Below are 19,422 nucleotides of genomic sequence, written 5' to 3' on the forward strand. Positions count from 1 at the left end.
GTGCCTTGTTCAGAAACATTCTCTAGCTGAGAAAAACATTTTTGGCTGGAACCTATAAGGTTGCATATCCCAGTGGGTTCCTGCCCATTCCCTCAGTTCTTGAGACTGACTAATAGCTTCGTTACTGAAGGAACCATCTCACTCAGACACCAACCACAACAGTGACATCAACACCAAAATGGGTGGGTTGTCTGAACGCACAGATGACCACTTGAAGAACTACAGTTACAGGTAAGCAACCTGCATTTCTTCTTCGTGGTTTCTGTATCACACATATGGGCAATTAACAAGCTGACTTACTGGAGGTGGGTAGAAACATTGTCATGTGTTATTGGAGGATCAATGACAGGACTGCACGGCCAAAACTGCAATCTTCCCTTACCTGAACATCCAGTCCATACTGCGAGACGAGAGCTGATGGCCTCAACCACGTCGCAGCTCAACATAAGTCTGGTATCAACACTCCCCTGCTGAACGCTGTCAAAGCGGACATGCTTCGAGTGAAATGTGCCTTAATGGGACCATCGAGCTTCAATCCCACAAGCTCAGAAGCTAGCCGTACTGCATGCACGATCCAAGAGGCAAGCCTCTGTGCGGAGACCTGCAACCCCTTCTTAGAACCTCCATAGCAAACAAAAAGTCTTTGGGATTTACAAAACGATTCCGTCCTAGCCTTGTAGAAAGCCAACACTCAGCGTACATCTAAAGTATGGAGTGTTGTTTCCACCTGCGAATACAGTACCAGATAAAACAATATCCTGGGAAGAACAATATCCTGATTTACATGGAAATCATGAAAATCAGGATTTACCTGATTTACATGGAAATCACCTCACAGTCATTCAATCTACACTGCATCTATGAAGGGGATCACTTGAGTGGGTTCCAACCTGGACTTTTCTTTATTATTAGCCCAACGACTGCAACAGGTTCCTGACAAACAGAACTGCTTGAGTAAGACGATGTTTAGATGATGCCACTATTAATCTGTTGTCCAGGTATGAAAAGACCTTGATGCCTCGAGTGCAAATGAAAGCACACACCACTGCCATGTGTTTTGTGAAGACCCACGGAGCAGTCACTAAACCAAATGGGAGAACTGTGAACGGAAACATTTGCTCTCCAGCCACAAAGCAAAGGTACTTCTGATAATTTCCCTGATGGCAATGTGGAAGTAGGCATCTTTGAGGTCCACAAAGCAAACCATATGCCTTGGCAAAGAAAAGGGATGGCTGAAGCTAAAGTAATCATTTGAAACTTTTGTGTCCTGCTGAAGTAATTGAGGCCCCTGAGATCCAGAATGGGGCGAAGTCCTCCATCTCTTTTCGGTACTGTAAAGTAATGGGGAAAAAATGCATTCCTCATTTGGTAAGGTATAATTCTTCTGATAGCTCATTTCACCAGAAGCGTAGATGTCTCCAGCCTCAGAGCCTCTGAGGGTGGTTGTCAGGGTTGGATCGGAGCCCATAGAGCCCCAAAGAAGTTCTGCTTCCGAGGAAGAGATAGAAACCGTGGGAGAGGAACCTGCGTGCTGTTCAGAGGTGCTGCCGGAGGGAAAGCCCCTCCCTGCTCATGTTCCTGAGAGTGGTAGCGACCCTGGCAGGCAGGGGGAGGGCCAACTGGAGCTTTGGGACGCTAGATGCCGGTGCAGGGACAAGCGGGAGATGGAGGGCGCCGAGAGGAGGTGCTCAGCCCGCTTGGTGCAACGTCAACAGCTGCGCCCCGATGCCCCACAGGAAAGGGGTGGACATTCACCTCCTAGCCCTTAAGTTCAGAGGCTTCCTGCCTTTTCCCTCCAAACGGAGACCAACTGATTATCTAAGGCTAGAAACCTCTGGTAGGCAGCTCTCTTCCCCTCATTAGGATCAGGCAATTAGTATCTGTAAGCGTCATTAGGTTGAATGGAAATAAAATCTTGGAAAAGAGCCCTATCGTCTGCGTGTTGATTCTGGCTACTTGAGGATTTCAGAAGGCAGCAAGGGCGCTCCTGACAGTGGTGTAAATTGGACTGTACCAAGAGGAGGGAGGGCTTTGAACTCAGTATGATATCCAAACTGGATGATGTGCAATACACATCCAATGACGTAGAAAACAACACAGGAGAGAACCAAAAATGGGAGGAACAGTGACTAGAGGCATGTGATCGAGGGCTAAGTCAAAGCCGTCATTTAGAGTTGTCTCCTTGGAGTATGGTTGGCGAAAACAGTTAGAAGGATGTTGTTTTCTTTGAGGCTGCTGCTGATAAAACTTGGAAGTCCTATCCTGGTATTGGCGAGGTTGATGGAATTGTTGTTGCCTGAACTATCTCCTCTGCCTATAACGTTGCTGCTGGTATTGCTGTGAAATACCCATCTTTTCTGCAAGTTCTCTCTGGTCTTCCAGAAGATAGTCATACAAGGATCCAACCTTTTTCCACAAGAAAAGCTGATACCTCGATATCGTGGCCTGATAGTTAGCTACACAGAGGCCAAGTGCAGATGATGAATAGATCCTCCTGCCCAGTAAGTCCAACCTGCAACCTTCCTTATTGGCCGGTGAAGCATGAATTTTTTGAGATTTCCCCTGCGTTGATTCTACTATAATAGCATTTGGGCGCAGATGTGTGAAGAATTCTAAACATTTCAACGTGGGAGCCGTTGAAGAAGGGGCTTTCGAGGACTTGTTAACAGTCTGAAGCAGTGTATGAAGAAAAGGAATGGAAATTGGAGCCAAAGCCTCCATGTATCAAAGATCAGGTGCTGTAACTTCTCAGTCGGTTGTTGGGTCTCAATTCCTAATGACTGTGCCATCCATAGTATTTGTTCTGTGAAGTGGTAAAGATCCCCAGAAGGCGAAACCCCTTCATGTGGTCCCACAGCATTGTCTGAGGAGGAGACTGAAGGCAGTACTGAGGATACAGACGTCAAGTCCGGAAGATAGTCCAGGACTGCGGGAATGAAGCTACCCCTTGATACTGATCTTTCTCCTTCTCCCTAGGTGCTGGACTAGGCAGGGGTGGGAGCAGATGGGAATGAATCGATCCTATGGTGTCAGAATATTGCGGACCCAACGGTCTTATTGTAGACTGGGTGTGTCCTCTCAGCAAAGTTGAGCATGCTGGGACTGGCAGAGGTGGTAGAAAGGGCTCTTCTTTTAGAGGCCTCGAAACTGTTGCTGAAGGTGCCAAATGGTACCAAGGAGACGTTGCTCCTAAATATCTAGTACGATCATGAAAAGCATCACAATAACACCAGTCATCATATTGATAGTGCATTCTGGGTGGAACAGACCAGTCACCTTATCTGTCCCAGTTGCATACTGATGAACAGGATCTATAGCCAACATCTCTCTCATAGCGGTCATAGTAGTGTATACGTGACGTCTCAGAGCAGAAAGAATCTGGAGAGGTATCCTTGTATAAGTGCTCCCTCAGTACCAGGGGAGAGGATAGCTGAATTTGAGGTGGCGAGATGTGGGGAGCTATTAGTGGCAACACTTCTCTAATTTCACCTTCCGATGTTGATGCTGTGTGTAGCGGCTCAGGCAACGATACCAAGGGTGGTCTTGGTACTGACAATGAAATCGATGGAGCTCTCAGTATCGAAGAGTCCAAGAGTGGCAGAGGCAGCGGGATCGAAGCTTGGCATTGCTCCGCAGTCTGAGAAGAAGAAAGACCATAATTCAGGGCTTTCTCCTGAAAGCCCTGAATAATAATAATAATAATAATAATAATAATAATTCATAACCTCAATCAACAATTTAAGTGCCCTTGGCGCCTTCGCTTTCTTAGAGAGTTTCTTTGCTGTAGACACTGTTAAGGATCTGCCTGGAGTGGGCGGAAGGGTTCAACCTGCGGTTAGAGACAACAACTTGGCCTGCTCCACAGATGAAGATTGAACTGTCTCTGCCATTGCCTGGGGTTGAGAGACAGAAGTCATTGAGTGCGCCGAGTCAATGGCTTCCAAAGCCTTCTTCCATAGGATCACTTTTAAGCGATCCGCTCGGTGACGTTTAGTTTGGTGAAATTCATACAATGCTGACAGGTCTCCACCACATGAGACTCCCCCAGGCAAAACAAAGAGAATGCCCATCAGTGGGGGGTAGTTTATTGCTGCACTGAATGTACTTTTGAAATGGGACCTTAATGGCGATGCATCTCCAAACAGTGATCAATGATGGTCAAAAACACACACACACAAAACCTACCTTTTTTTTTTTAGTTTAGAAGAAGACAAAGGAAGAAGAAAAAAGGAAGAAGAAAGCTCCCAACTACCCTCAGCAAAAGCAGAAAAACGGAGAAGTCTCAATGACGCGTCCTTTCAACAAGGCGGTCAAAAGAGAACTGAGGGAACGGGTGGGAACCTGCTGGGATATGTAAATTGAAAGGTGGAGGAGGGTTCCCACCAAAAATGCTTTCCTTAGCTAGAGAATGTTACCGAACGAGGCTCTGCGCAGGCACAGAGCCCATATGCATGATGCACAGAGACCACGAAGAAGAACTGTAATGTATGGTGCAATGGGCACTGAAACAGATTGACACTGTGGGTATGGGCATAATGAACAAAACATTTCCACTTAGCTGTACAAGATGTAAGGTGTAAGGCTTTCCGCTTGCCTCTAGCACCCAGTTCACATTTGCTGGCATACTGGTTAGATCCCCAAGCAGTAAGGTGAAACATGTGCAGATCTGAGTGACGAACCTTGCTCCAGTCCATTGTGAATTGAACCAGGATCAGAGGCAACTGGAGAAACATCCTATGAGCTGCAGGAGGAGTTTAAACTACAGGTGGCGAGGCCCTCAAGGTGTCAGCAGAAAACAGTCCACCCACTCTCAATGAATCTTGATGAGGACTTGTGTGATCAGGGGGGAAAGCAGAAAGATGTAGAGAAGGGAGTTGCCCCAGTAGTAAAGGAACACATCTCCCAGTGATCCAACATCCAGCCCTGCTCTGCTGCAAAACGGGTGGCACTGGCTGTGGTGTACCCTTGTAAACACATCCACTAGTAAACCATCATTGAAAGAGGGTGCGGGCTACTAACTGGGCCAATGTCCGCTCATGTGACAATGAACAGATCCAATGCAGAATGTCCACAATCATAATGTCCTTCCCCCTAACATGGTCAACTGTGAGGCTGATACAGCATGGCAGATCCCAGAGATATATTCTTATAGTGAGGCTGAGAAGGGTGCGCTGTTCATTTAGGCAGAAAACTGTATGTAGCGTTGTCTAATGCAGTCTGGACAGTTCTGGATGAACAGGGCAGACAAAAGGACATGCCTGGAAGCAAGTTCTCCTGGCTGGTCTACCGGAGGAGGAAGCAATCAATCAACCATGAAAGACAGAGCTGGGTCTGTCTGGCATCCTGCACTGGGTTGCTAAACCAAGGGTCAAGGACCCTGATAAACCAGTTTTTAAGGAGTCTCATTTGTAATGGGAGTAAAAATGGTGACTGAAGATGCAGCTGCCATCAGTCTGAGTAGTCTCTGAACATCAGTGGCAGCGGTCTTCTCCCACTGTGGCATGCATTTCACTGGACTTGCAAGTGCCAGTGCCCTGACATGTTGCAAATACTCCCAACCTGTGGTCCAATCCAAGATTGCCATCGTGCAGATCATGGTACAACCAGCAAGGCCTTGTTCAATGAGCTTAATGATCACACACATCTATATCAGGGAAGGCGATCTACCAGGTAACCTGGTCCCAGGCTGTTCAGGGCTTTATATGGCAACAACTTTGAACTTGGCTCAGTAGCTAATAGGTAGCCAGTGAAGCTGCTTCAACACTAGTGTAATATGTGCCATGCTTTAGGTGCCAATCTAGAGACCCATCTCTTTACCCAGGCCTTCCCTGAGTGATTGTGCTGCCCGGCTTGTTTGTTAACTATGGTGTTGTATTTAGTTTTAACCTTTTTATAAATGTTTCAGATAAACGTTTTTGTATTTATGATGTATTTCAATGTATACTGAAATGTTTTTTAATCTCTCTGTAAACTGCTTAGAGATATTTTTTAAATACGATAAGCGCTATATAAATCTATTAGATAACAACCATAAGAACAATAATAACAACCGGCAGCTCAGGCTTCCAACCCCAAAGAATGAACCATCCTCATCACGTGGTCCGTGAAAGACATGGCGATGAGGATATCTGGTATCCTCTAACAAAAACGGGGAGGTCCTGATTGCCAACAGCCCCATCCAGAAAGGAAATAGATAAGGTGTCTCACAGTCCTCTGGTACCAACAATGGCCAGTTGTTCAAAGGATGAACTGAAGTCCCTGTAGCTGGATCAGCAGAAGCCTGGGTCACAATAGGCACTAGATGGACAGATGAAGGTGGCTGATGTGTATCCCCAGTATGCAGGCCACTGAAGAGGTGCCAATAGGGGATGTGGTGGTGCCGGCATCTCAGGCAAAGGCACACTAGGCAAAGCCAGTGGTTGTAGAGATGCAGGGGGTGGCAAGGACCTCAATGGAGGAAGAGTATCTGTTGGCAGAGGACACGATGATGGAGGTTTTGAGACAGTGGCAGAGATGTAGTGTCCATGTGGCGGGGGAGACAGAGAACGACAGTATGACCTTCCATCCTAATCCCTGTCTGTCACAGTGTCAGGGTGCATCCCCCACCTGCATACCGATGGGGTGGGTGGTCCCATTGAGATAAAGAACGGCGATCCCACTGATACAGTGGAGACCGTACTACCCCACGCCTTACTATCTGAATAAAGGTAGTCAGAGTACAAAGAGTTAGGTGAACCCTGACAGGATTCTCGTGAGCATCGGCACCAAGAAGGAGACCTACTGTGTCTGTCCCGAGACAAGTCACAAGGGCCCACAGGGTCCACTGACGCCTCACGTATCTCATCCTCCAATGCTGAAGCTATGATTTTAACCTCATCAGACAGAGGGAAATCACAGCCCTGGTTTATACGAATTTTCTTCACAATGGGAATGGGAGAAGTCAGCATTGGTAGAGAAATTGATACTGATGAAGTCAGATGCAAAAAACGCTGTTGAGAAGACTGCAAAAGGCTAGGCAGCCACAGAACGAGTGAAGAAGGTGCACCTACTGATTGGGGCTGGGTGAAACTATCATCGTTATTATTGTCAATTGCTGCTCTTCTGCTGCTGCTTCTGCTTCTGCTGTTCAGTAGGATGGGAAGGCTTTACTTTAGCTTTCTTACAGTGGGCAACAGCCCTAGCACTTGTAGGTGCCACTAGATCAAGTGACTTGCCAGGTGTAGGTGGTTGGTAAGTGATGGATCCGTAACTTGCTCAACTACTCTCAGTGCCAATGTACCTGTTGGACTGGAGGCGAATACTGAGGTCAACAGTCCCTCCGCAGAAAGTGTCAGAGCCAAAGTCATTTTCAAAGGCAACGCAACAAGCTTAGAGGGAGAACGCAACCCCTGTCTAGGAGGGTTTGCACCAAGGAGGAGTATTTCCAGTTCCACATTGTAAAGGAGGGCTGGATCTCTGGGCTCAATCAGCCCCCTGTGATCCACAGCCCCCTGCTTCTCAGAGCCAGCTCAGCTTAGCCTGTGAATACACTCCACCCCTCTCCCTACCCAGCAGAGGAGACGGTAGCCACTGAATTTAGCAATGACCCAGGAAAGAACTAGCAGCAATGATTTTGAGGTAGATATTGATTTACAAGTAAGGGGTAAGGGAATAAGGAGATAGACAAGACGAAGTACAATTTAGAATTTCCCCAAATTTCAATTCCCCATTTGGAAACCCAACATAGGCAAAAACAATAAAATACTACATAATCCTAGTTTACTCACACCTCCGAGTAGGATCCTTAGTTAATGCCAGTGCTTCACCACCTTCCACCTGGACCAGATGGAAACCAAAGGACCAAGAAGAATGGCTGCGGGTCTCTTTTTATCCTATCCCAAACCCAGTCCTTCACTCTTTCATCTCCCCTCCCTTCCCTCAGGGAGGATGAGCTGGGTTTTTTCACACCTCTCCAGCTGTGCTGGCCTCTTGGCAGGCCAAGCTATTTACAACCTTGGGTCCCTGATAAGGCCTCCATCCTGGCGCCTTTGAACCTAGCATGTCCACATCTCTTCCTCCCTCCAGGTGGCCTGACTTGTAAATCTTTTTGCAGGATCCCACTCTCTACCATAAAACACTAAAACACCATCTAAAACTATACAAGGTAAAATTACCTCTTTCCCACCACAGCTTTGGCCCCGTAAGGCCTTTTCCTTGGCACATGTGGAGCAGATGGAAGAGGGATGGTAGGCACTAGCCTTAGGGTCCAACACCACCACCTTGAACACTTGCTCCCACAGTAGTGCACAAAGGCTGACGGAGTGGTTGCAGTGACCCTGCTTGGTGAATGCCTGGCAGACCGTATAGGAATCAACCTTACGCCTCTCACCCAGCAGGGCAAGCAGAGTGCGTGTCAGTCATGGGCAGGAGGTCACTCCCACATGGAGAACACTTACAGAAGGGGGCCCTCAGGACCATGAGACCACAAAGAAACGTTGGCCGACAGAAAGGAAAACACAAAATCAAAAGGAGAGAAGAACTAAGAACAAATAAAAGAAAGAATAAAATAAAATGGAAGGTGAGGCTCAGCACAATCTCTGATGAGATGAGGAAGCTCCTCACAAGGCTGTTAATGTGGGGGTTGAAAGAGCATTGAGGGAAAGTGGTGGGAGCATGTTCACTGGGATGGTGGAAGTGGATTCTCAACAAAAATTAGTCAGCTATACAATGTTACCAAATGAGGCTCCATGCAGGTGTAGAGCCCATATTTGTGATGCACAGAAACTGTGAAGAAGAACTTAATCTCAGACAAATTTTGTGAATGTTTGAGAACTCAAGAGATACACTGGTGAATATTGACTGACACTTAAATGTCAAGATCCACTTGCGTATGTCTGAAAAATGGGGAAATATATTCATTTTCAGGTATCACAACATTCACCCGTGTCTGGCAGCATTCAGATGCGACTGTCGACATTCACTAAATCTCAGATATTCACTGTAACATATACTTCAGTTAAGGAAATAGGGCAAACAAAAACAGACATTCCATGAACAAGGCAAAACAGGTTGCTCTGTACATGATAGCATATGGATTAGACTCTTAGACAAGGCCTGTTTATCAGTTGGTAGCATTTTTAAAAATTATAACAGAAACCCATGTCAGAGCTTCTTTGGATAGAAAATGCCAATCATTTGTGGCTTAGTCAGGATACCTGTGATCTTTACTATTAGTTTAACAAATAAGGAACAAAAATACTCCAAGTAGTAGTAAAAAAGGTAAAGGTGTCCCCAACCAGTCGTGTCCGACTCTAGGGTGCGGTGCTCATCCGCGTTTCTAAGCCGAAGAGCCAGCGCTGTCTGAAGACGCTTCCGTGGTCATGTGGCCGGCATGACTGAACACCGAGGCACACAGAACGCTGTTACCTTTCCCGCCGAGGCGGTACCTATTTATCTACTTGCAATTTCTTGCTTTCGAACTGCTAGGTTGGCAGAAGCTGGAACTGAAGACGGGAGTTCACTCCGTCACGCAGCACTCGGGTCTCGAACTGCTGACCTGCTGACCTGCCGACCTTCCAGTCTGCAGTTTAGCGTCTTAACCACTAAGCCACCGTGGCCCCATAGTAGTAGTAGGCCCGTATTAATAAGAAAGACTGAAAATGGAGGAACAGAGAGGTTCATGGAAACTATTTGTATTTCCAGACCTTTAATGTATGCATATTTCTCAGCATGACATCACCAATCCGTTGATAATCTCCTTTCATGGAAATATTGGAACGCCCTTCCCTGTAAGTGAAAGTAAGAAGTTAAGTTCTAGGAAAATCTGAACCCTAAAATTGTTTTCCAGAGGCAGCCAGTAAAATAGCTTTCCAGACACTGAAGGATACAAATAGTAACTATGAAAGAAAATAAAGAGCACCAAAACTCTATTTCTAGCTATTTTGTGGCAAACTAACCACGTAGATCACACTGATGTAATTATATGTATTAATCACAAATAACAACAAAAAAGGAGGAAGAGCAAAATGTTAACACAATAAGATGCTCTATACTTACAGTTTTCAAAGCTGGACATCTTTGCAAGTACCTGATTTTTTTCAAACCCCACTCCCACCCCCACCACCCACCACTCTGTACTCTTTTTGACCACTCAGCACCAATGTGTTTTAAGTACAAGCAGCTCTCTATGGAGTATTGACAACTTCTTAAAATGAAGGAAGGGAAGCCAATCCAGACTAGAAATTTCTAAATTAGCATGGAACAGCAATTCTTTATTCTCATATTCTAATTCTCTCACATGATTTAAACCATGCGCAAAAACAATGTGAACTTCAAAAACACAATGGTTTTCTTTAAGAACATATATTTACACAGGAATGTCAGATGTTCCAGATACTGACTTTGGACATATTTTTATTCGATTCAAAATACAACTAAGAAAATACACAATAGCCTTTGAATTTTATATGCCTCCTTTTCTAATTCTAATAGTTTCCCCTACAAATAAAACCCTTACTCAATCTCTGGAATGACTGTGCACTCACTGAGCATTTAGAACCCTTGTAACATTAGGCTGGGCCACAAATCAACTTCTGGGCTGATTTAATGAAATATATGTTTCCTAGTAACAGAGGAAACGAGTTTCAGCAGGTATCAGAGAATTCCAACAATCAAATGTTCACCTTCACAATGCTCTTTATGCTTACCAGAGTGCTAACCTCTGCTCAAGCTCTTTCAGAAATCCTCTGTGGAACTCATAGATAGGGTCTATGTTCGAGAAGAACAAGGACATAAGACCTTCAGGCATAGCATTCTCCTTGACAACTGCGCTGCGGAACCACTGCAGAGGAAAGATAATGAAGGAATAGATATTTGGCTTCCTTTCCCCACTATCAGCAAGTATCAAAGAACCCAGAAAAAATATGCAAGCAAATTTGTAATATATCCAACAAGTCCTTTGACACCAGGCACATTCACTACATGACGAGATGCACATTACAAATATAACTGCCAGGAAATTCCAATTTATAGCTAACTTTACCCAAACAGTAAGGCAATGCGGCAACATGCATCTCCAACTCTGTATAAGATGGTCAGTATTTCTGTTTTACAAATAGGGAACAAAATCAGACACTCAATCAAGTTCTCTCACTATGAAAACATTGGCCATGTCCGGATGATCAGGATCTTAGTTTAAGAAGCCAAGATGTGCACAAGCTTTAGGCACTCGTATGAAACTGCTTTGCTCCTGCCTTTTCATGAGTGAGTGAATCCAGGAATTGCAGTTATCCATAGCTTCCTGTTATGTCCAACCTAGAAAACTGTGAATATGAAGCTATAGTTTAAAGTTGGCTTCTGTAGCCAGGCTCGTTTGGAAGTGATTAACCATAGTTTCATAGTTTGGACATAACAGAAAGCTATGGTTAACTGCAATTCCTGGCTTGTTCGTTCACTTGCTCCTGTGAAGGAAGACACGAAGTGGCTATGTGCAGGTGCTTGAATGTTCTTCATATCTTGGTTTATTAAACCAGGGTCTTGATAGTCTGAACCAGGCTATGAGAGATCTAGAACATCAGAGATCAATGAACAGGATCTTCCAAGTGTTAGTTTGTTTAAAATGTAAAAGCAACTAGTAGGGGCCATGATTTGGATTGGGACTGCAGTGCTGGGGAAGAAGGAGCTCAACCTTCTCCCACAGCACCTGTTCCCTAATTTAAATCCTTCCCTGAAACTGCTATTTGGTCTGCAGATGAATAGACAGAAGTATAAGTTAATCCCCTCCCCCAAGCACCATGGTCCTGGTAGAAAGCCCACACCCTCAAAACTCATAGCTCCTTTTAAACTTAAAAGGCCACAGGAAATGCTGTTCATGTATCTCTGATATCATGCCTAATTTGGCCGTAAACAGAGAACTAGATAGTATTTATATTTTGAATGTATGCAAAACATTACTTTATAGGGCTCTTTTAAAACTGAAACTGTAATTACCAAACTACCGTTAGGTGGAAGAACCTCGATACGGGGTCATGAACTAACCAAGTTTGCAGCTAGCAAAATTTGCAAGTTTTCTAGGTGAACGGGTGCACAGGTGCAACAAAGGAAATTAAACAAAACAAAACAAAACGGTGCCAGGGTGGAAGAGCAGAACAATGGCCAAGAAGAGACAACAGGAGATTGTAATCCCCTCCTTGCAAGAGTAACAGCAGTTGATTACATGAAAACACATGTAATCTTTGTTGGCTTTTATTGTTTTTACATTTTTATCACCTTTAATATTTTAATTGTTTTTATGTATTTTATTGTTGTAAGCCGCCTGGGGAGGGCTTCTGCTCTGAAAGGCAGCCAAGAAATATTTTAAATAAATAAAAAAATAATCTACTACATGTAAACACAGAAATAGCCTTACTTATACAATGATTAAAATGACTCTTCAGGAGAGAAAATGGGTTGTGGTAGGTTTGAATAACTTACTACAGTTAGGACTTCTAGGTCTTTTAAGTAAGTTCGTTCAGTAGCGAGAATTTCTTTTGCAATGAAATATGCTTTATCTGCTGGGTATCTCTGAAAGAGACAAGCAAATCCCAAATAAATGAATCAGAAAATTTTTCTCATTAACCATGAACTTGTTTAAGCTGTAGTAAGACACCTTGAAATGTCCAGATGTATCAATATAGTAGATAGCTGAAACCACGCTCTCCTGCTGTGAATGGCTTTAAAGGTTCTTTTAAAAAATATTTGAAGTAACTATGCCAAAATGTATTATTTGGGAAACTAAATCCTAAACCTCAGCTGTGAACATGGGTTTCATTAAACCATAGCTTGGCCCTGAACCAGAACTAGCTGCTTGCAGTATGCTGCTACCTGTATGTAATAGATATGGCAAGAACTGCCCATGACAGCCCCTAATTTGCTGATGGAATATAAGTGGGAGCCACACTGAGATTGTGCATACTAACGAGAATCATGCTGGCTGGACTGCATCTGGGTGTGTATGAAAGCTCCATCCATTTGGTACGTGCATGAAGGATTCCTGATCTAGTTGGGTGGCTTGGCAAATAACAGTTTCCCCGTTTCCTCTGTTCTCCACCGCATGGGCAAGATGAGAGGGGGGAAACTTTTGGGGTAAGTCTATTGCTGTATGGCAGGGGTGTCAAACCTCTTTCAGCCTTTAGAGCCAAATTCAATTTTGGAGAAGCTCTCAGGGGCCATATTCCAGTGGTGGGCTGAAGGCAAAGAGGTGGGGCCAAACATACCAGGATGTTTTAGCTTAAATGTCTTACTGCTGGTAACTAACCTTAGGTGAGGCATTTCAACCTTTTAGAATGGGGAAAAACGCTGTGCAAAAGCTGAAAAACCACTGAATGATCAGTGGTCAGGGGAAAGGTCCATGGCCATCTAAGGAAGTCCAAAGGCCTGGATTGGGACCCCAAGTGGGCCAGATCTGGCTCATGGACATGAGGTTCAACAACCCTGCAGTATAGGATGGGGTGGTGGAACAAATGTTCCCCTTTCCTTTGTTTGGCCCATGCAACAGCAGCAGCATTGCTCGTAACAAGATTATCTAGGTACTATGTATGTGTCTGTACAGAGTCATACTGCTTTGAATAGCTTCCATTACTTAATCACATTGAACATATGGAAATAGAAACACAAGTACTGAAGCCATAAAGTGGCTTTTCAAAATATAATCTAACCTCCAACAAGGAACTAGACCACCACCTTGCATTTTCCGATATGATTTTCAATAGAGAAAACCCTTTGCGTAGGAATAAGATCAAACTGCACTGGCTGCTTATTCACTGCTGGGCCAGGTTTAAGGTTTTAGTACTAGTGTACAAAACCCTAAACAACTGGGGACCAGGATACCTGAGAGAGTGTCTTTTCTCTTATCAACCTGCCCAGTCACTGTGGTCATCAGGGGGCATGCTCCTGGATCTATAGCCTGATTGGAGTCCACCCAGAGAAGAGCCTTCAGTGTGATGGCCCCCCTTCTTTGGAACTCCCTGCCTTTGAAAGTCGGCAGGCGCCAACACTGTGCTGTTTCCAATGCCTCCTGAAAACATCTTTATTTCAGGAAACCTTCCTTGAGTGACTGGCCATGGTTTTATCAGAATTCTGTTTCTTTTAAAAATAGTAATTCTTTTAACATGGTGTTTTATTCTTTTATCATATTCGTATCTTTTATTGTCACTGCTCCAGAAAATGAATAAAATAAAGAAATTTAAAGCTCCTAGATTATGGAACATGCTCCAAACACATAAAAGCCAACCCCAAACTTTCCCATATTCTCCTAAATGGAACTGGAAACATTTCTTAGTTTTTGCACTGGGGAAAAAACGACTCCTATCTGTAAGGCTAACTTTTCTCCTGCTTAGATTTCAGGACTTTTGCCTTTTGTTCTGAACAGTTTCATGTTTACCGTGGTTGAATCAACAACAGTAATCAATACCACTGTTAATTAAGGTAAATTGCCCAAGGGTTGAGCTGAACTTGCCAGATAAACAGCAAAACCTGTCTCATCCCCATCCTCTCCACAAATGTGTGTGAAAAAAGAGAAAGTGTTTTTGATAAGGAATGGTTCATTATTGGACTCCAGCAGAGTATCTAGAGTTGGATTTAAAATATTTAATTACATTGTTTCTATAGTTTTACTTTACACATATTCCCCACAAGGTAGGAAGGACACAGATGATGTTCGTGGGATAAAAAGAGGCATCAAGTTCATATCTGGCTATGAAACAGCTAGAACAGAAGGCTTGTTCCTCTTAGCGGTTTAAGACTCTTGCAAAGTATGGTGTATTTAATTTCTCATTAATACATTTGTTGGAAAGCCATGCAGGAAAAAAATGATGTGTGTGGAACAGTTGTAAGACAATGTTTCTTTGAAGCAGGACTATAATATGGCACAGGCGAGTTTACACAGTACTAGCACCCAACACGGAAAATAGCAACCGAAGCTGAAAACCATGCAACAAGCAGGAACAGAAAGCGCACTCTTGTTAATGAGGCTCCTCTTCCCCTTGCCTTACCTTACGTTTTACTTCATCCTCTTCTTCTATCCTGGCGCCACCAACATCGCTCAGGACAGGACTCAAAAGAGGAGATGAGCCCTGGCCAGGAGCATTCATATTCACATGAAATGGGGGGTTCAAGGTCACTGGACTCTTCATTTTAAAGGAAGACTGCTGAGGACCTAAGTATCGTATCAGGAAAGAAGGAGGGAAGGGAGGGAAAGAGGTTAAGGATTCGTTTGGTTTTTAACAACATACCAGCCATATACCAAACCTACATTGCACATGCAAGCAGTTGTTGTCAGCCCCAAAATTAAGGAACTAGCCCTCAAATATTTTTTAAACAATCTTTGAAAGTAACAGGTAGAATTCAAATTGGAATTAGATAAGAATTCAGACTTCTCAACAAAATGAATTAACAAAAACAACAACACAACTTCCTATATTCTGTTTAAACATAACAGGATAATATAATGCTTTAACATGCTCCTTTTGGAGAATTACAGATCTCTCTACCTTTTGCAAGGGGACAGGACGGATCAACAGAGACACAATGGCCATGAAAAACAGGGAACGGGAAGCAGGAGAGTGTAGTGGTTAGAATGTTGGATGGGGTTTTAGGAGATCCAGATTCTAGTCCCCACTCAGCCATGAAACTCACTGGGCTACTTTGGGCCAGTCACTGACTCTCAGCCTAATCTACCTCACAGGGTTGTTGTGAGGATAGCATGGAGAGGAGGACTGTGTGAGCTGCCTTGGGTTCCTTACAAGAGGTAAAAAAGCAAGATAGAAATGTAATAATAAATGGGCAAGTCTCTCATGTTTTCAGAATACAGCTGATTTCAGAAGTTATACATACATTGGGAGGAAATATCCTCCTAGAAATACAGAGACCACAGACCGCATTCCCTTCCTGACTTTGTAACTGTGTAGGAGTGTTGAGCTAAGCTATCCACACTATATACAATTTCCTCCACTGGCTTAAAACCACATTGCAACATTAACTGGGTGGAGATGGCACTTTCATTTGTCAAATAGCTTTTGAGGGTGTGTTTGGACAGCCATGGCATCAAGATAATTGTCATTTAGCCAGGCTTGAGGCAGCGGGGGGAGGAGGAAGGCGATTGTCAAGATATTTTAGCATGAGTCAAGTTTCCAAGGTAGAATAAGTGTTTGTTAATTTAGCTTTTCTCTGGAACAAACATACAATCAATTGACCGATATACCAAGTGTTGTTCTGTACATGGAAGGTTTCTCAGCTCTAATGTGTTGAGCAACTAACTCCTAGAACTCTCGTTTTGCAAGCAAATACTATACTCATAGTAGCCTATTTCATAGGCTGGGGTTATAAAATGTCTAGCAGTAAATTAGTGGCACAGATCAAAACTATAATTTTAATAGTTCTGGCACCTTAGCATTATTTGATCCTCAAGAGCACAAAATTCCAAATTAGGCTGTCCATATCATTATCAGTCATTTACAAAACAAAAGAACTTCATTAATTTTGGAACTTCCTTATGATTGACTTTTTAAATGGTATAATTAAGAAATATTTCCCTTGTTAAAGCTGGTTTCCAGAGGGCCACACCACAGACAGCACCTCCCTTGAGAGCAGTAAATGCTCCCATAGATATGTTGCCACTCCCACTCCAAATTCCATTCTGTGAAGTCTCAGCAAAATAGCATAAACCTTTGTGCTTGGGCCAACATTCATTCTTAATTCTATGCTTTTATTATTTAAAAAAACTCATGCCAAACTGTCAAATAATGTCTACCCAAAGTGACCTTGTGGCATAGTAATGAGAAGGCACGCAATACTTTTCAATGCTTATTTTAAAAGCAGAGATTAAGAAGTTGGAGGAGAGCCAGTTGCAAGCCTTCTGCTACAGTCTCGAAAGGAACTGACTGCTGGTCTTTTGACTCAGGAAGCAAAGCCGTTTAAAAGTCATGAATGCAGCAAGAAAGGGGGAGGCAGCATGAAAAAGAGAGGAAGTTTCTCAGTGCATGTGTTCACACTAACTCAGGAAGCTAAACAGTGTTACACTTAGTCACCTGGAAGAGATTCAGAGTATCAGGGATGAAGTTAACTATTAACATTCTCCGGCCAAACCACTGCATATTGTATCAGCTCATGCAGTCCCTCCCACCTTGTTTTTAGTAACTGTAAGATCCGCAGTGTAAGAATCTGCTGGCATTTGTCCTTTGCAGGAAAGCAGTTTACTGGCAATCTGCTTTAATGTACAATTGAAATACAAAGCAAAGGAACAAACAAGCGAGTGCCAAGCAGTTTGCAATTGTCCCAAAGTGTTCTGTATTCCTTTAATTCTAATAGAAAATGCTTCTCTCCACCATTTTTAAAACAAGACATTCAAAGATGCTGTTTAAAGTTTTACAGCTAAAGTTTTCTTTTCTTTGTGTATATGGGTGGGATGTAAGCAGATGGTTCCCCATATATTGTTGTCACAACTGTAGAAGGCACCGAGGTGGAAAAAACTCTCCATCCTGAAAGTGCACAAAATAAAGTTCTGCCACTGAAAGCTGTGGCACACATTGTCCATTAGCAATACCGAGGTGTTAATAGATGTATGACAATGGGATACTGCTACATTTTAAAGCATGGGATGGTTTTGAAATTCAATATGAATCAGCATGAAAGCTTAAATAAATTAAAATGCATGTCCCCAGAATGGATCAGTTACTGTAAAATACTTCCTGCTACAGGGGAGAAAACTGATAGAAGTCCTTTGTAGCCTGCCCTGTCAGAAACAGAATGTGCAAGAATTTAGGAGAGAATTTAGAAGGGATGTCATCTCTATAGCTTTGATAACAGCTCACAAGTCTCTTTTCAGAGAGGAGGAGGAAAACTGTGTGTTTAGAATATGAGTGGAAGCCACTGATGTGATGGCCTAGCAGGAGTTGTAGAAACCAGTATTTTGCCTTGAGGCTTCAGTTTCCTATCTCACAATTTGTGGAATCTTTGGTGAGTGTGTCTAGTTACAAGATTTCCTGGACATGAGAAAACTGCAGTTCCTTTGCCACTTTGGTGCTTCCAGAGAGGATTGCACAGTTCCATGTAGTTTTTCAGCTGCAGATTTTTCTTATACACACATAAAACATGTATCAGAGAAGCGGGAATATAGCTGTACAAAAATGGATGCAGAGTGTAAAACCTTCAATTTAATCTACACCTGTCAGTGGTTAAAGGGGGGGGGCAGAACCAAGTGACTTAGTTCTCTTTTGACAATCCATATTCCAACAAGCGTTTTCCTTACTAACATACTTGGATAGGGTAAACTACTGCTAAGTAAAACACTTTTCTTTAAAAGCAGGAGAGTTTCTGTAGTACAACACACTAACAACGTATCTTCTACATTAGTTTAGGTCACAATAAATAATAAAAATCAATTTGGTACTATTTTTTTTTTCAATTTACAAAAAGTTGTTCTCAACTAGGATTCTTCTATATTTAAGCATGGATTCTCCAAAAGGTTTGGAGCCATTTGCTTTTCGATTGGACAGAGAGAATAAACGGATACACTGGAAAGTAGTATAACGGCGCAATTCTATGCATGAGAGAAAAAAATCCTACAACTCTCAGCATGCCCCAGCCAGCCATGCTGGCTGAGGCATGCTGGGAGTTATATGACTTTCTTTCTGTCTAAACATGCATAGGATTGTGCCCTAAATGCATTAAAAGTTGTGGCAAGGCAGATTTTGTTTTCAAAATGAATACTACACTCTCAAAAGCTGACATTAGTATGCGTGCGACATTATGGCTATATCCAACCCCATGTGGATTTCTGCTTGGGCAACAGGACTTCCCCCTTCCTCTCCTCTTTCCATGCACCCTCCTCAAATCTGCTCTGGAGGGTTCCCCAATCTTCTGGAACACATGTGGGGGGCTGCATAGGGAGGGGCATCTATTCGACCAGCAATGTCTGTCTTGCTGATGGATGGCCATCATTAGATACAACCCTCTGGGCAAGATTTCACAATGACCCACTTCACACAGTCACTGTGGCTTGTTTAAGCTGTGGTGTGTGCTGGGCAACATTTGCCTAATCACCCACCTGGGCATGGCTTGTTATGTTGTCTGAACCCGGGTGGCATGGCTTGTTGGAGGGGGAAACAATCTTCAAATACCCCAACAACAATGCACGGGTTTAAGCCACGGAGATTGTGCAAACAGGCACAATAGCTCCAACTCTGATCCCACCGAAGTTGATGAATGGTGGCTAGAAACTTCAGTGTTCAGACCTTGGCTACAGCAGTACATTTGTGAAAATTCTACCCTAAAGAATGTGGACATGAACGTTAGGTAAAGCCAACATTTTAAAATGACTAATTACTTTAGAAAACTAAATAAGTCCTCTTAATGTGCTTCCACTATAGTTCCAAAAATGATGCACCCACAATCATTAGTCGCCTCTGA

At 43.4% G+C, this 19,422-nt stretch overlaps 1 protein-coding gene across 9 annotated transcripts in view; it reads right to left on the reverse strand.

The window, feature by feature from the left end:
- The window catches only part of FARP2 (FERM, ARH/RhoGEF and pleckstrin domain protein 2), a 124,934-nt gene that overhangs the window by 18,216 nt on the left and 87,296 nt on the right, over positions 1-19,422 (reverse strand). For all 9 annotated transcript variants that reach the window (XR_014789568.1, XR_014789570.1, XR_014789569.1 and 6 more), the window contains exons 14-17: positions 15,009-15,172; positions 12,451-12,540; positions 10,686-10,819; positions 9,684-9,765 (exon numbers count right to left, since the gene is read on the reverse strand). Coding sequence is in view for 6 of the 9 variants with exons in the window: in XM_084847008.1 (XP_084703134.1) it covers positions 9,684-9,765; positions 10,686-10,819; positions 12,451-12,540; positions 15,009-15,172 (470 nt within the window). In the remaining 3 variants the exon portion in view is untranslated. The remainder of the gene's footprint in view (positions 1-9,683; positions 9,766-10,685; positions 10,820-12,450; positions 12,541-15,008; positions 15,173-19,422) is intronic.

The sequence above is a fragment of the Heloderma suspectum genome, chromosome 3, assembly GCF_057233095.1.
Source record: "Heloderma suspectum isolate Gila_16-S chromosome 3, 16-S_ref, whole genome shotgun sequence".
NCBI classification, from domain to species: domain Eukaryota; kingdom Metazoa; phylum Chordata; class Lepidosauria; order Squamata; family Helodermatidae; genus Heloderma; species Heloderma suspectum.